The following is a 13,102-nucleotide window of genomic DNA, read 5'->3' as shown; positions in this document are numbered from 1 at the left end:
AATTTTTGTAAGAGACTAAAAAACTGGCTTTTTAAATCGGGACGCTTTTTTAGATGATTAGGCCTTGCATTTCATCTAGTAACTGGAAGCTCTAGTGAGGATAGCTTTTGTGCTCTATTTGTTATTTATTCACTCATTCATAGACAAATTAAATGGATCAGCAACACAAAGAAGTGCAAACTAAGCTCACTGTATTTGGCCACGACAGAAGCTATGTTGGCACAACCCTCAATAGCTAAAGCTTTTTCAAGGTTGTGCAAGCCGTTGATGATGGAGGACTAGTCTAGAAAACCTTCATGCATCCAGGCCTGGGATTAGTATATTGCAAGACTGTTTTAATTCAATAAAAAGAATTAAACAAAAGAAGCACAATGTTCTTGTTTGGCACAGGATCATCTACACAGTCAGTGTAAAAGTAGGGTACCAACACAAAATGTAGGCTGCTGCAGAGTATGCCTCATTTTTCAGAATGTGTGCAAGATCTTTTGTTGAATGTGGCTATTTATTCGCAAACCATTACATTGATAAAAAGTTAGTATTGGATCATATGTTTTCAACAAATTACAATGGTGAGTGATATGTGGCCCTTTTTGCCCGAAATACATCACATCCCCGAAAAGTGGTCTGCATCGCTGGTATCAACTTAAACTTTACTACGAGGAAGAGCTGCATGAGTCAATTCAGTTTGCAAGCAGTGAACCTTTAATATATTTTATTACACAATTTTACATTCCATCCCCTCCTTCAAATGCATTGGTGTTTCTGTTAAAGCAAAAAGAAAGATGGGTGTTGAAACAAGACTTTGGCCCTAAAATACCTTTTCAATCTAGGATTTAAATATCATCCAAAGAAGCTTTTCGGTTCTTCACCTGGTATAGCATTGATCATAACAAGACCAAACCTCGAACACCTAACACCGAAACAGAAAAGTAAAAAGTAAGGAATGCTTTAAAAAATAGGAATTTTATAAATTACCAGGTCTATGAGATTGGGGTTTATGTTTGTATTTGACCTCCTGCAGACTAAGGCTGTCTCATGTCGTTCAGCTGCAGGACTTGTCGAGTGAACTGAAGGGATTATATACATGTTAGACTGAGAATGGTGAAAGGGAAAATTGGTTTTGCAGAACCGCCAAAAACATTTTCTGTGGAAAACTGCATTCCCTGAACCTTAAGCTGTTGAATCAGGTCTCAGAGCTGATGCTGGATGAACTTGCTCTTCTGCGGAAATACAACAACTCAATCTTTGGAGTTTCACAAGACTGTTACGGTCTTGCTTTTTTAGGAGTGTTCATTTTTCTTTCCATAGGCATTTCCACCTATTGCTCTTAGGTTCGTTTTTAGAAAATGTTATTGGTTTGATTTGTCCTGTGTGATTTGTATGTAGTTACAATAAAACATACCGGTTGATTATTTTTAGTATTTTATATCTATGCCATTTCAAAAGCTTCAATCACTGTAACGTTTTGGCTAAAATGTCTAACAGGCTTTTCAAACCTAACTGTTCAGTGTGCAGCTTCATTTCCTGTACACGGATTTAAAATTATTCAATAAATCTCCACAAGCGAACTAGTCTGGTTAGGAGAGAAAGTTAACATTTCCAGTGCAATGGCTTCACTTGTTTTTGCATTTTGGATATATTTTCCTGCTTCAATTGTTTTTATGCTTTGTTAGCATTTTTATAAAATACAATCACGGAACTCCCTTCTTTGCCTATATACATAAATTACATTGTCAGGCAATAAATTATGGCCTACTACTTGCTCTTCTCCCAAGTAAAATACGTTCACGTTTATTCGAAAAGATTTTTTTTAATTATGATGTTTCAGCCCTGTCCCCTTCAGAATGTTAGTTTAGTCTGTTAGTAGGTTTGATGTTCGATTTTTCACTATTGTATGTTTTCAATTCCTGTTTGTCCTGTATTTTTTTCGAAAGCTACTGCATCTGGACTGAAGTTACCAAAGCTAGGAAGAAAAGGTGCAAATATATGAAATGTAATTGTGTAAATATCTGAATTCCAATTGTAAACATGTGGACTTAATGAAACTGTGTAGTTCAAATACGAATCATGCATTGTCTTCCATCTTGTCCTATAATGTACAGTGCCCTATGTGAAACTGCATGTATTTCTTATGACGTTTCTGAAGTGCATACATGTTAGACATACTTATTATAAAGTAATATACATTTACTACAATGTGTTCTTTCATACCATTAACACTGCATAGTTACTGAGGGAGCTGCACTGAATGGTGGTGATATTTTCATCTGAAAACAAAATGTGGCAGCCCTCAGATTTCCATCCTCCTTGTCCATTAAGCAAATCGAAATCCCACTGTGCTGCAACAGCGTCTGATCCATGGGCAATACGACGGAGAGTCACGTTGATAGGAATTTGTTGGGTTTCTCTGCTTAGTCCATCTAAAAAAGAAGAACATTGGTATTCATATACATGGCAAATTATACTATAATTTTTCCTGGACTGTGGAGACTTGGCTGATAAGTTACAAAAAGTAGAACAAACATTGCTTTATTTCATCACACACATTCAAAAATCAACAACAATTCATTGACCTCTATGGCCCCATATGCAAGGTGTAATCCAAGCTAGAATAAACACCATGCTATCCACCATCTACCACAGACTAGAACGCTAATATCAATTGATACTTTACCTCGGATATACTGGTTTTAAAATACGCAGACAACAGTAAACATACATTTAATGAAAAGGACTATGTTACTTAGCTAGTAAGCATTTGTTCAAGGAATGCAGTGCTTTTGATGCGCATTCTCTGCATACTCCTGCCATCTGTTGAGTTGTGCAAGTTCTTTTTCTTTGAGAAATAATTTCGAGTTACAAGATCGAGTGATTCCTACTTCTTGGTGATATTGTGCATGGGCATCAAATCCTTTATTAGACTGTTTTACAGTAGGTGGATGAGAAAGGAGTGCAAAACGAAGATATGCAAATGTTTCACATAAGTATAAAAATGTAACTGCAACAGCCGCAGACGTCCGTAAAATGCATGTGAATCTATAGCACTACATGCCACGAACAGATGCTTGCAGGGTAAGTGGAATAATCAATTTGATAGCACATGTGGGTATAAATGCACATGATCTGCATAGACTGAAGTAGTCCCTCCAAAAAAGCGGTGGCTAGCTTGTGGGAGTTGCATTAGTTTGAAAAAGAGTACATAGCACTCCCTTCCCTACATTGGCTTGTTGGCAATCGAAAACATCCACAAGGTATTGTTTGGTAAATGTGTGCGGGGTAGACCATTTAGCTGCCTTATAAATGACAGCTATGGGATTATTTCCTAAAAAAAGTTATAAGCTCCGTTTTTATGAGTGGGATGTGCTCTGGGAGTAACCGGTAAAAGTATTTTGGCTTTAATGAAGCAAGTTTTGCTTACATTTAAATATAAATCATATGGGGTTGCCTTTAAGAGATGGAGAAAAAGCTACAAAAAATGTTTGTAAAAGTGCCTTTTTTTTCCATGCTTAGCCCCCACTTTTTACCTGGTTTTGATGTGGTTTCAAATGTAATGCATAGGGTCTCTGCCAACCAGGTCCCCTGTGCCAGAGCTCCTTCCCTACAAATTCCATAAATGGCACTTCTGCCCCCATAACACCCTATTAAATGGTACTCGGAGTACCTAGGGCCTAGGAGCTGAAGAGGGCCCTGTGGGACCCCTCACTGGGAACCTGCCGCTGCCCTTAAAGTATGTAGTCCTTTGTAAGAGGAGAGAAGACAAAGTTGACATGGCACCCTGTCTGGATAGCATGCCAGCAAGCGCTGTCTGATGGTATAGGTAAGCCACCCCTCCAGCAGGCCTCCCAGCCCTAAGGCAGGGCGCACTATGCCACAGGTGAGGACATATCTGCATGAGCAGTAATGCCCTACTGCGGTCCATTCCTTATACTGTAAGTGCCAGAGAAGTCAAAGAGTACATGGGCTGGAAACTTGACAACTTGAGTTCCCCAGCATCATGAGGGCGCCACTGAACACAGGAGTGTTTGGTGCCAAACTACTCCTCTCAATAAATCCACTGATGCCAGTGTGTGTTTTATTGTACCATGTAGCCAGAGGGCCCCCCAAAGGTGCCCCCTAAAAACCTGCCAACCTTGGTGTGGTCTCTGACCAGCTGCAGGCCGTCAGTCTCCACCAGAGATATTTCCGGACCCCTGGGTGGAGAGCCCCTGCTACAGAAACAATTCATATCGTGGGCAGAGGAGTCACACCTCCTCACCCAGGATGGGTCAGTGCTCGACGGGGGAATCTTCAAAGGCCGGCGGCCTTTGTAATACATCCCCCAGCCTCTGCTGCTCGCGCAGATGTCAGCCCCAGGTTTACACCGCCACTTTGGGTGGACAAACCTGACTGACAAATTAGAAGAATAGGTGTGCCCACCTCTGCTAACTCCACCCCTAAGGTGGGGGAGGTGAGGTGAAGCACATCTTTCAGTCATCGCCATCTTGAAGATGGAGAGACCCCTTGAATCAGGGCTAGGTCTATGCCCACCCACACCAGGTAAGGTGCCCATTGGCCGTACCTGCTACTCCCCTAAATCTAGTATTTAGGTGGCTCCCCAAGACCTAGAAAAACTGGATCTGCAACAACTTAAGAAGAAAGAAGACAACCCTGTAGATAAAAATGAAGATGATGACTGCCTTGGCACCAGCCCTGCTGGCCAGTCTCCAGCTTCTGGGACCTGGAACCAGTCTTGCAGCCAGAGACCTCTGAAAACCCTGGGAGGACTGTTGCATTCGAGAAAGACTTCAGTCCCCCGTGGACAGCGGATCGTTCCAAGAAAAAACAATCGTCAAGGACCCCGGATCCAGGTAGCTCCGTATTTCCTGCCTACTATATTCACGACGCCCACGGCCAGAGTCTGAGTGAAACACCTGTGCAGTGAAATCTCCCCAGCTATCCTGACCTCGTGCCCAGTATTGGCTGACCTCTCCTGATCTCCATGACGGTGCATGCATGTAAATCCAGAATCTTCCCCTGACCGTTACCAGCTCCGGTATGAAGAATCTGATGTTGAAAGGTACCCCTGCACCGAAGCCTCTGGGCCTTGGTGAGCTGAACAGATGGTGCCCCTATGATCCCCTACATCTCTACTTACCTCTGCTGTTGTTGGTCTTCCTCCTGCAACCTATAGTGCCACGTCTGAAGCCTCTTTGCCGAAAGTATCACAATTGAAAAGCATTAGGCGCCCAATGTCGAAATTGCACCATGCAACCAGTCGCGCCTGTGTCGCTGGTTGTGTATGTTTTGTGCTGCTTTTAATATATATATATATGTATAATTTTCTAAAATTGGTCTGGATCTCCTTCTTGAGTGGTGTACATTATTGATCACTGTTGTGCAATAAATGTCTTACACTCCTTTTTGTTAGGGCTATGAATTATGCCCCCCCCACGCTACCACTAATAAAGCACTTTGGGTTTTATATTGAGCCCTGTACACTTTTGGGGAACCCCTGGACTCTGTGCACGGTAACAACCTAGTAGCAATACCATATATAGAGCCAGCTTCCTACATTTGTTCACACAGCGCATTTGTGGGGGAACCCATGTGGGAGATCATCTTTAAAAATAATGACCTCTAGAGGGAGCAGAGCTGAGAAGAGACGAGAAGAAACGCAAAGCACAGAAAGTTGTTAAGGCCTGAACAAGAAAGTTGAGTCTAATTTAGGGTACTCCATAAAATGAACATGCCAGTCTTGTTTGAAGTGCTAAAAAGATTTCCAGACAACAGGAGGTAAGCCCAGCATGTCATTTTATGAAGAGATTCAATAATGGAGAACCCCAGTATGTGATTATTTTTAAAGTTCAACATTTGTTCAGCAATATCCTATATATTTTTTTACTTTAGATATACAACATCAAAGTAAAGAATCATATTTGGAAAGTGAGATCTTAGTTTGACATTCCACAGGGACATTAAAGAACATAAATAATTCTGTGCTAGCAATTTAATCTTTGCACTGTAGAGAGCAATTTACATTTTTCTTAAAAGCTTCAAGATACAGATTATAGATGGAAACAGAAACCAGATCGTGTTTTCCCTCTTCAACATCTCAAAAAGGTGTTTATGATGCTTCTACCTGAAATCAGACTTTTCTTTCTAAGCAAACAGGTATCTCACTTTTACCAGGGTAATCCAAAGTGGTTTGCTCCATAGGATAATTGACATGTCACTTATCCAAAGTCATGAGAGCTTCAAACCTGTCAATTCAGAATTTCCAGGTCTTCTAAATTCATAATGTGGGTCATTTGCAGAAGCAAGGGACACTAGCCTATCTACATTGTGTATGTTGTCCTATGTCACTAAAAGATGGCTATCCCTTTGAAGGATGTCAAATACAACTGAATGAACCTTGAAGCTATACCTGTGCATTTCCTGGCCTTTACATTTAAAAGGAGAATATGAAGCGCAACACATGCATGTTCATCAAGCAATCGTTATAAAGAAAGAACCATGACGTATATTAAGTTCACATCGTGATCACATGCAACTCAAATCGTGGGTGCAGACTGTAAAAATGTTTTGTTACGCTATTACAATTAGAAACAAACCTATTTTAGCGAGTATGACAGGAGTAACTACTGTCCTTCGCTTCCCATCATCAGCCAAATGCGTTGAATTTCCAGTAGCAGGAAAAAGCTTCCCATTCCGGAAGGCAATCAGCTGAAGCTTCCCTACTGATTCATCCAGAGGCTGAATTTCTCTTTTCTCCTTTTGTGAAAAAAGAGCAAAAGGCAGCTGGATAGAAGCTTCCACAACAGTATTCTAGAAAATAAAGGAATTCACGATGTTACGAAAGCAAAACTAAATCTCACACATTTCTACATTTTCTCTGCAATGCTAAATGAATGCATGCTGTAATATATGTGGCTTGCGTGACATTTCTAGTAGATATAACACTGAGGTAATTCAGAGACAAAACAAGGATATTAGGATTTTTTTTTAAAAAGATGCTTTTCAACATTGCAGAATGCCATTTAAAAGCAAGCAGTTTTTAGCACTACTCACTGAAAAACCTAATCAAGCAAAGAAACACTGGATACAGAAGCCCACCTTTGGAGAAGTGGGTATGGCTCGTTACATGAGTTTCGAACGACCCATATGCACAGCCAATGTATATGGTTCTGCCACTGTCCATACAAACATGGTAGAATCTGGATAGAATGCGGCCAGTACCAAGGAATTCAGGTAGATTCCTGTCTGAGAGGAATCAGGTTAAAGGGTTATGGAATGGTCATTCCATAACTCTAGGGTCCCCTAGGGACCTTGTGCACTCACTAGGGGGAGTGCACAAGGTCTGAACTGAGGCACAATCTACAGGGAGGATTTGGCAATGGTCTGAAAGATGTGTGGGACAGACGTAGATATATGTACTAAGATGGAACAGCAAAGAGGCCTTCTATTCGTTTTGACCACGATTATTTGCCTTCAAACCCATTATAATATTGTTACTAAACATAAAAAATAAAAAAAAATGTTTTATTCTGAAAAAAACAAAAAGCAATATTGCCAGTCAAATGAAACCCAATTCCTAAGATGCGTTCTCATGTTTTCCCAGTCTGCAGGGGAAAACATTGTTTAATGTTATCAAGTATACTAATATGTAGTAGTAAATCCAGCAATATATGACATACAAAGTGGTGTATACACCTGAGACTGGATAACCCATTTAAGTTAAAAATGTTGATGTCAACAGAATTATGCCTAATAGGGCCTTTTTATCAGATATGTCTTGACCCAAAAGGTCAAGGATGTATAGATCATGTTGTCCTATGCTTATAGAGTAAAACGAGACATACATGCTAAAAATCTGTCAAACTCACTCTCCTAATTATGTGAGATGATGGCTTGTATTTATAAAGTGCAAAATGGTGTATCCTAAAAGGGTGACCTTGTGCTGAACTGGTTTGTCTGACATTTGGATTAACTACATATTTAGTATTGAGTTTACAGAATCTTCAATGGTTTGTTTCTGACGTGAGACTTAAAGGAATGTTATTTAATAGTTAAGGAGCCAAGACTGAAAAAAATCTACCTCCCTGTCTTTCCAGCTCAAATTTAGGAACACTTTTAGATGAAGGTCTCTTGGGCTCAGCATCCTTCTCAGTTGATATTGGGCTAATTTACATGAGACACTCACTTGACCAGTTTTGAAAAATGTGCACTGCGTTTGACTCTATTTTGAAGTGCACTCTGATTCAAAGACAGCCAGTGTAGCTCTTTCTTAGTATCTGATGCTGAATCATACTATTGTCTCGCTGCTACAAGTTTGGCTGCCCAACTTTGGACTATTTGGAGGTATAACATACATTTAATCTGGAGTCCCGTATACAGAGTACTGCAGTAGTACAGGTGCAAAAGAATCAACGCACAGGGTCAGGACTGATTTGCATATAGCTGTGTCTGAACTAGGGTGGCGAAGTGATCTAAAAAACGATGATGGATTTAACCCGGATCTGTGACTGGGGGTGAGTGTCTGAAAAGTTTCAGCGCTCCGTCCATCATTTCCTTGTGTTTGTAGAAGATTTAGGTACATAAAACATAATGTTCAGAATTGGATGACCTTTTTATTTATGTTAAATTCTGAGTCAATGATTACTCCCACGCTCTTTTCCGCTGACATTGGAGTCGCTGCACCTCGTAGCTGTTTAGGTCACCAGTTTGGCACCTTTGTTATAGATGGGAGACTGAAGCGGATTACTTCAGTATTGTCTTCATTTAACTTAAGGGCATTATTGCTACTCCAATTCTTCATCTCTTGCGTACAATTATGGAAATTCTCTGCTGTCTTTGTTACTTCAATCACTATCACGAAAATCTGGGTGTCATCTGCATATGGCATTCGTGACAACACAAATCCTCAAATCATGGAGCCTAATGGGGAGATGTAAAAGTTGAAAAGGGCTGGGCTTAGAATGGATCCCTGGGGCACTCCCCACAGCTCAAAACACTTGAGCAATCACTTTGTTTCAGCTTGCACCACATAGCTTGTAATATTTTTTCTATCCTTTATTACTGTAGGAAATTACCCCTTTTTGACATGGTCACCCACACTTTTTGCTTGGTAAATGATGTGATTTTGACTGAAAGTGCACAGCGTTCCTGCTAACCAGGTCCCCATGACCAGAGCACTTTGCCAAAACTGTAAAATGGTTCCCCTAATTGGCAAAACCTTTAGCACCCTCTGTAGGTTATGAGTAAATAGTACCCTAATACCTAGGGCTGGAGGTACTAAAGAGGACCCCTAAGGGAAGCAGCATGATTTGTGTCACCCTAAGGGTCCCTCACCAAGAACATGCAAGATTGCCATTACAGGTTGCGTTTATAGATGCACACAATAGTGAAAACATGACATGTCACACATCCCTGTGTGCCATGTCCTTGAAAAGCATGGACTATTTGTAAGTCACCCCCATAGCAGGCCTAACAGCCTTAAGGCAGGGTGCTGAATATTACATGTGAGGTCAAACCCGCATGAGCAGGTCAGTCATACTATTGGCAGTACGAGTGACCAGGGAAGTCATCTTAAGAAATTTGCTGGACACTGGTGAAAAAGAGTCACCCAACTACATGATGGCTTCACTGAAAATAGGGATGTTTGGTATCAAACATTTCGTATTGGTAAACCCACACTGATGCCAGTGTCTGATTTATCAATACATGCACCAAGAGGGAGGAGCACCCTGAAAGTGTACCAGCGTCTGGTGTATTTATTGACTGGTTTCTGCCAGCCTGCCACCTGAGACACTATTCTGAACTTCTAGGGTGATAGCCTTTGCTCTCAGGAGACCCAGAACAAAAGCCTGTATGGGAAGAAGGTGTAACACCCTCTCCCACAGATTGACCTGCTGATTACCCTCTTTGGGCCAGCAAGCTTCAACCAAGCTGCTGCGTTTAGAATGCGAATCTGGCTCCCCTCACAGGAGAAAAAGCCACCCCCTGTTTAGAGTCCCATTGGCAGCTGGACAGCAGGGAAAATTAGGTAGTCAGGTAGGTGGTCCACCTCCAGGCTAGTAACACCCGTATATTAGGCTGTTGTGCAGTACACACGATTTTTCAGAAGTAGCGATTCTTGTGATGGCATACTTAGGATTTCTGGAAAAGGGTTATGCCCATTTCCCACAGGGAGAGGTCATATAGGGGCGTAGTGAATCAAAGGGTCAGTAGCCTATTGGCTATTACCCAATACTTCTCTAATGCCCCTAAATTCGGTATTTAGGGGAGCCCCTGGTACCAGCAAAACAGATCCTGACAACTTAAGAGAGAGGACACGCAAGAGTTGCAAAAGCAGAGAGAAGAGAATAAGCAGCGGCCATGGTCTGAACCCTGCGGGCCTGTTAGCAACCTTTTTCGAAAACTGTGCCAACATCGACTCTTCCTGCAGCGGTCGACTACAGAAACTTGGGAGGACTGTCTGCCTTTGAAACAGAGTCAAGACCTCCCGTGAACAGCACACCTGTTCTTAAAAACCCCCAAAAGAGAAGACTCCGAGGCCTCCGGAACAACCAAAACCAGTCCCCTAAAGCAACCACTGCACCCGTCGACTCCGGCCCGAATTAAAGTGGGCCGACGTTGTTAACAAGTACCCCAGCCCTCCAGAGCTGGAGTCTATTGCGGTTTCACCCCTCTGGGGCTCGCTGATGACGCCTGCAGTCTCTGCACGTAGGGCTCCTCAACCGCACCTGCTCCGGTAAGGAAAAACATGATGCCCAAAGACACCTCTGCACACGTCGCCCCAGGGCCTTGGAAAAGAGGACCAGAGGTATACCCTCCCCATCCCAGGGCATTGCAAGGCCTGAGCCCAGTAGCTGGTTCAGCCCGAATGGCCTCCTGGCCAGAGCCTGTAGCCTCTCTCCACAGTAACCGATCTCAACTGAAATACAGTGAGCTTCTGACACTGTTGTTCACCGTGCATCCGGCCACCCTCGTGCTGCTGGTGGTATACTGCTAGTGCTGCCTTCGTCTCACCTTAACTCCTGAAGATTGGTCTTGTAAGTCGCTGTACTATACCAGTTTGCAGAAGTTTTTGTTCCTTCCATAGGATAACATTGCAGAACTCAGAAATGTCAAGTGTCCACTTTTGAAAGTTAGAAGAATTCATACTTCAAAACTTATCTACCTGAACGATTTTTCTGATGCCTAAACATACATAAAGATACTTGCCATTTTTATAAATTGATGTGGACCCCTTGCTTGAATCGTGTGTGTCATTTATTAATCCTGGTCTGTATTTGCAAATGTCTTGAACTTCTCTGCGTTAAGCCCAAGACTACTCCTTAATAGAGCACTTTGTCATTGCACAGCAAGCACCTCTCCACCTATAAGGCAGCCCCCAGGGCCCTTTACACGGTATATCAGATTTTTGATGTATCTCATCAAGAGCCAGCTTCCTACCATTACCTAATACACATTGTGGTTATATCGATTTTACTATGCTTGGTGAGAAATCCATGCTTCTTAATCTGTAAAGCCAGTTTGTCATTAGAATACATTAAATTCGTCAAAGTAAGGGTAAGGGATTCATTACATGCTCTTTTCCGGTCTGCTGGAACAGCTCTATAAAAAGCTACAAACGTTTTGCAGTGTGAACTCATTTGTCTTCTTCAATCATTAATCCCACGTTATATTGTATTTAATGAAAAAGCTAAGGCGTTTAATCATCGCCATTTTGTGCGCCCATGTTATACTTCGGCCGACACTATACTCACACTTCTGATGCAGTCCTCATCTTTTTGTACGTGCACTTGTAAGCGTGGATTCACAAACTAACTAACTCATCATCAGGGAAGGGTATAGTAACTCAGGAGGTGAAGCACTGTCTCTCCTGAACGCTAATTTTAGATATTTTAGACTTCAAGTCGGTGTGAAGCTATTGATTTTCTTTCACAGTTGGGATACAAAAGATTCAACAAATAATTCGCCCAGCAAATCTGAAATTTAAAGGCCACTGTTCACGCTATGCAACCATGCGCGTTAACACAAAAACATGACACGTACTCCAAAAAATAAAAACATTAAGAAACAGTTTTCAGGCACTTTTTAAACTCAAAAAACAATACCTTTAATGCCAAGCTGGACAGAGTGTTTGAAATATTACACTTAAAACTCAATTGTTTATCTAAATTTCCATCTGGATCTCGTCTTGCAAAGTCGAGACCAGTGCGGTCCGAGTTCATCACTTTCTGGAAAACGGTGCATGTCATTCCAGGGAAGCCAGTAGCTTTTATTGCATATGCTTCAAGGGCGATGTTGGGTGAATACTGTGAAAACAAAAGGAATCACAATTAATCAGTTAGGAGTTCTATTAAATTAAAAACTACCTTCATAGTAACCCCTTTGCTCTTTCTTCTTTACAGCGGTTTTGGGAATTCTCTGCCAACAAACATAAGAATAAAAACGTCTCAAAAAGAACGCTGTCACGTTAAAGAATGTTGCTGTCATGCATGTACAATCATCACTCCCTCTGCAGAACATTTCCACATTGACCGTGCATTCCCAATCAATACTCCCAGCTGCTGTATGATATTTTCCATCCATAAGGCTGCAGCAGAATATATGCTAATTGGGCTTGGTGTGAGTCTAGAGGGGTGGCCGATGTCTGTTGTGAAGGACAGAGAACAAGGACAAAGTGCTCTGGAATCACCATGGTATGTTTCCTTACTCTGGTGCCCTGCCCTATCCTCTTCCAAACAAAATGCAAACAGGATTACATACTATTTTATTGCTGAAATTGCGAAAAGGCAGCGAACCGGATTCAAGCTATAAAGTTACTTATAGCTTCCTGGCAGAAAGGTGCATGCATCACTTCTAGAAGAGGCTCTCAAAGTCTGCTAAGTTCATCTGCTCTGGCACGCAGAACCTGCTAACAGGTTAGCTACCAGAAAGATGCTCTGCTGGTATAGCCATCCCCATGCACACAGTTTCTCCTGGGCCAGGACCCACTACGCCCTACTAGTTGCAGGCCAACATCGAGGCTGTGTTGTCCGTGAGAACCTGCACTCCTAGATAGATGGCAGGAAAGCTTTCCTGGCCAGATGAATTGATGGAAGCTGTAGAAGAGTGA

At 41.9% G+C, this 13,102-nt stretch overlaps 1 protein-coding gene across 2 annotated transcripts in view; it reads right to left on the bottom strand.

The window, feature by feature from the left end:
- Positions 1 to 13,102, bottom strand: part of ADGRA3 (adhesion G protein-coupled receptor A3) — a 499,756-nt gene that overhangs the window by 62,733 nt on the left and 423,921 nt on the right. For both annotated transcript variants that reach the window (XM_078678405.1, XM_078678406.1), the window contains 3 exons: positions 12,099 to 12,299; positions 6,591 to 6,804; positions 2,212 to 2,420 (listed from right to left, as the gene is read on the bottom strand). In XM_078678405.1, the coding sequence (XP_078534531.1) occupies positions 2,212 to 2,420; positions 6,591 to 6,804; positions 12,099 to 12,299 (624 nt within the window). The remainder of the gene's footprint in view (positions 1 to 2,211; positions 2,421 to 6,590; positions 6,805 to 12,098; positions 12,300 to 13,102) is intronic.

This window comes from Lissotriton helveticus, chromosome 2_2 (assembly GCF_964261635.1).
Source record: "Lissotriton helveticus chromosome 2_2, aLisHel1.1, whole genome shotgun sequence".
In the NCBI taxonomy this organism is placed as follows: Eukaryota; Metazoa; Chordata; class Amphibia; order Caudata; family Salamandridae; genus Lissotriton; species Lissotriton helveticus.
Note: the sequence above shows the minus strand (reverse complement) of the source record. Positions and strands in the feature narration are given on the sequence as shown.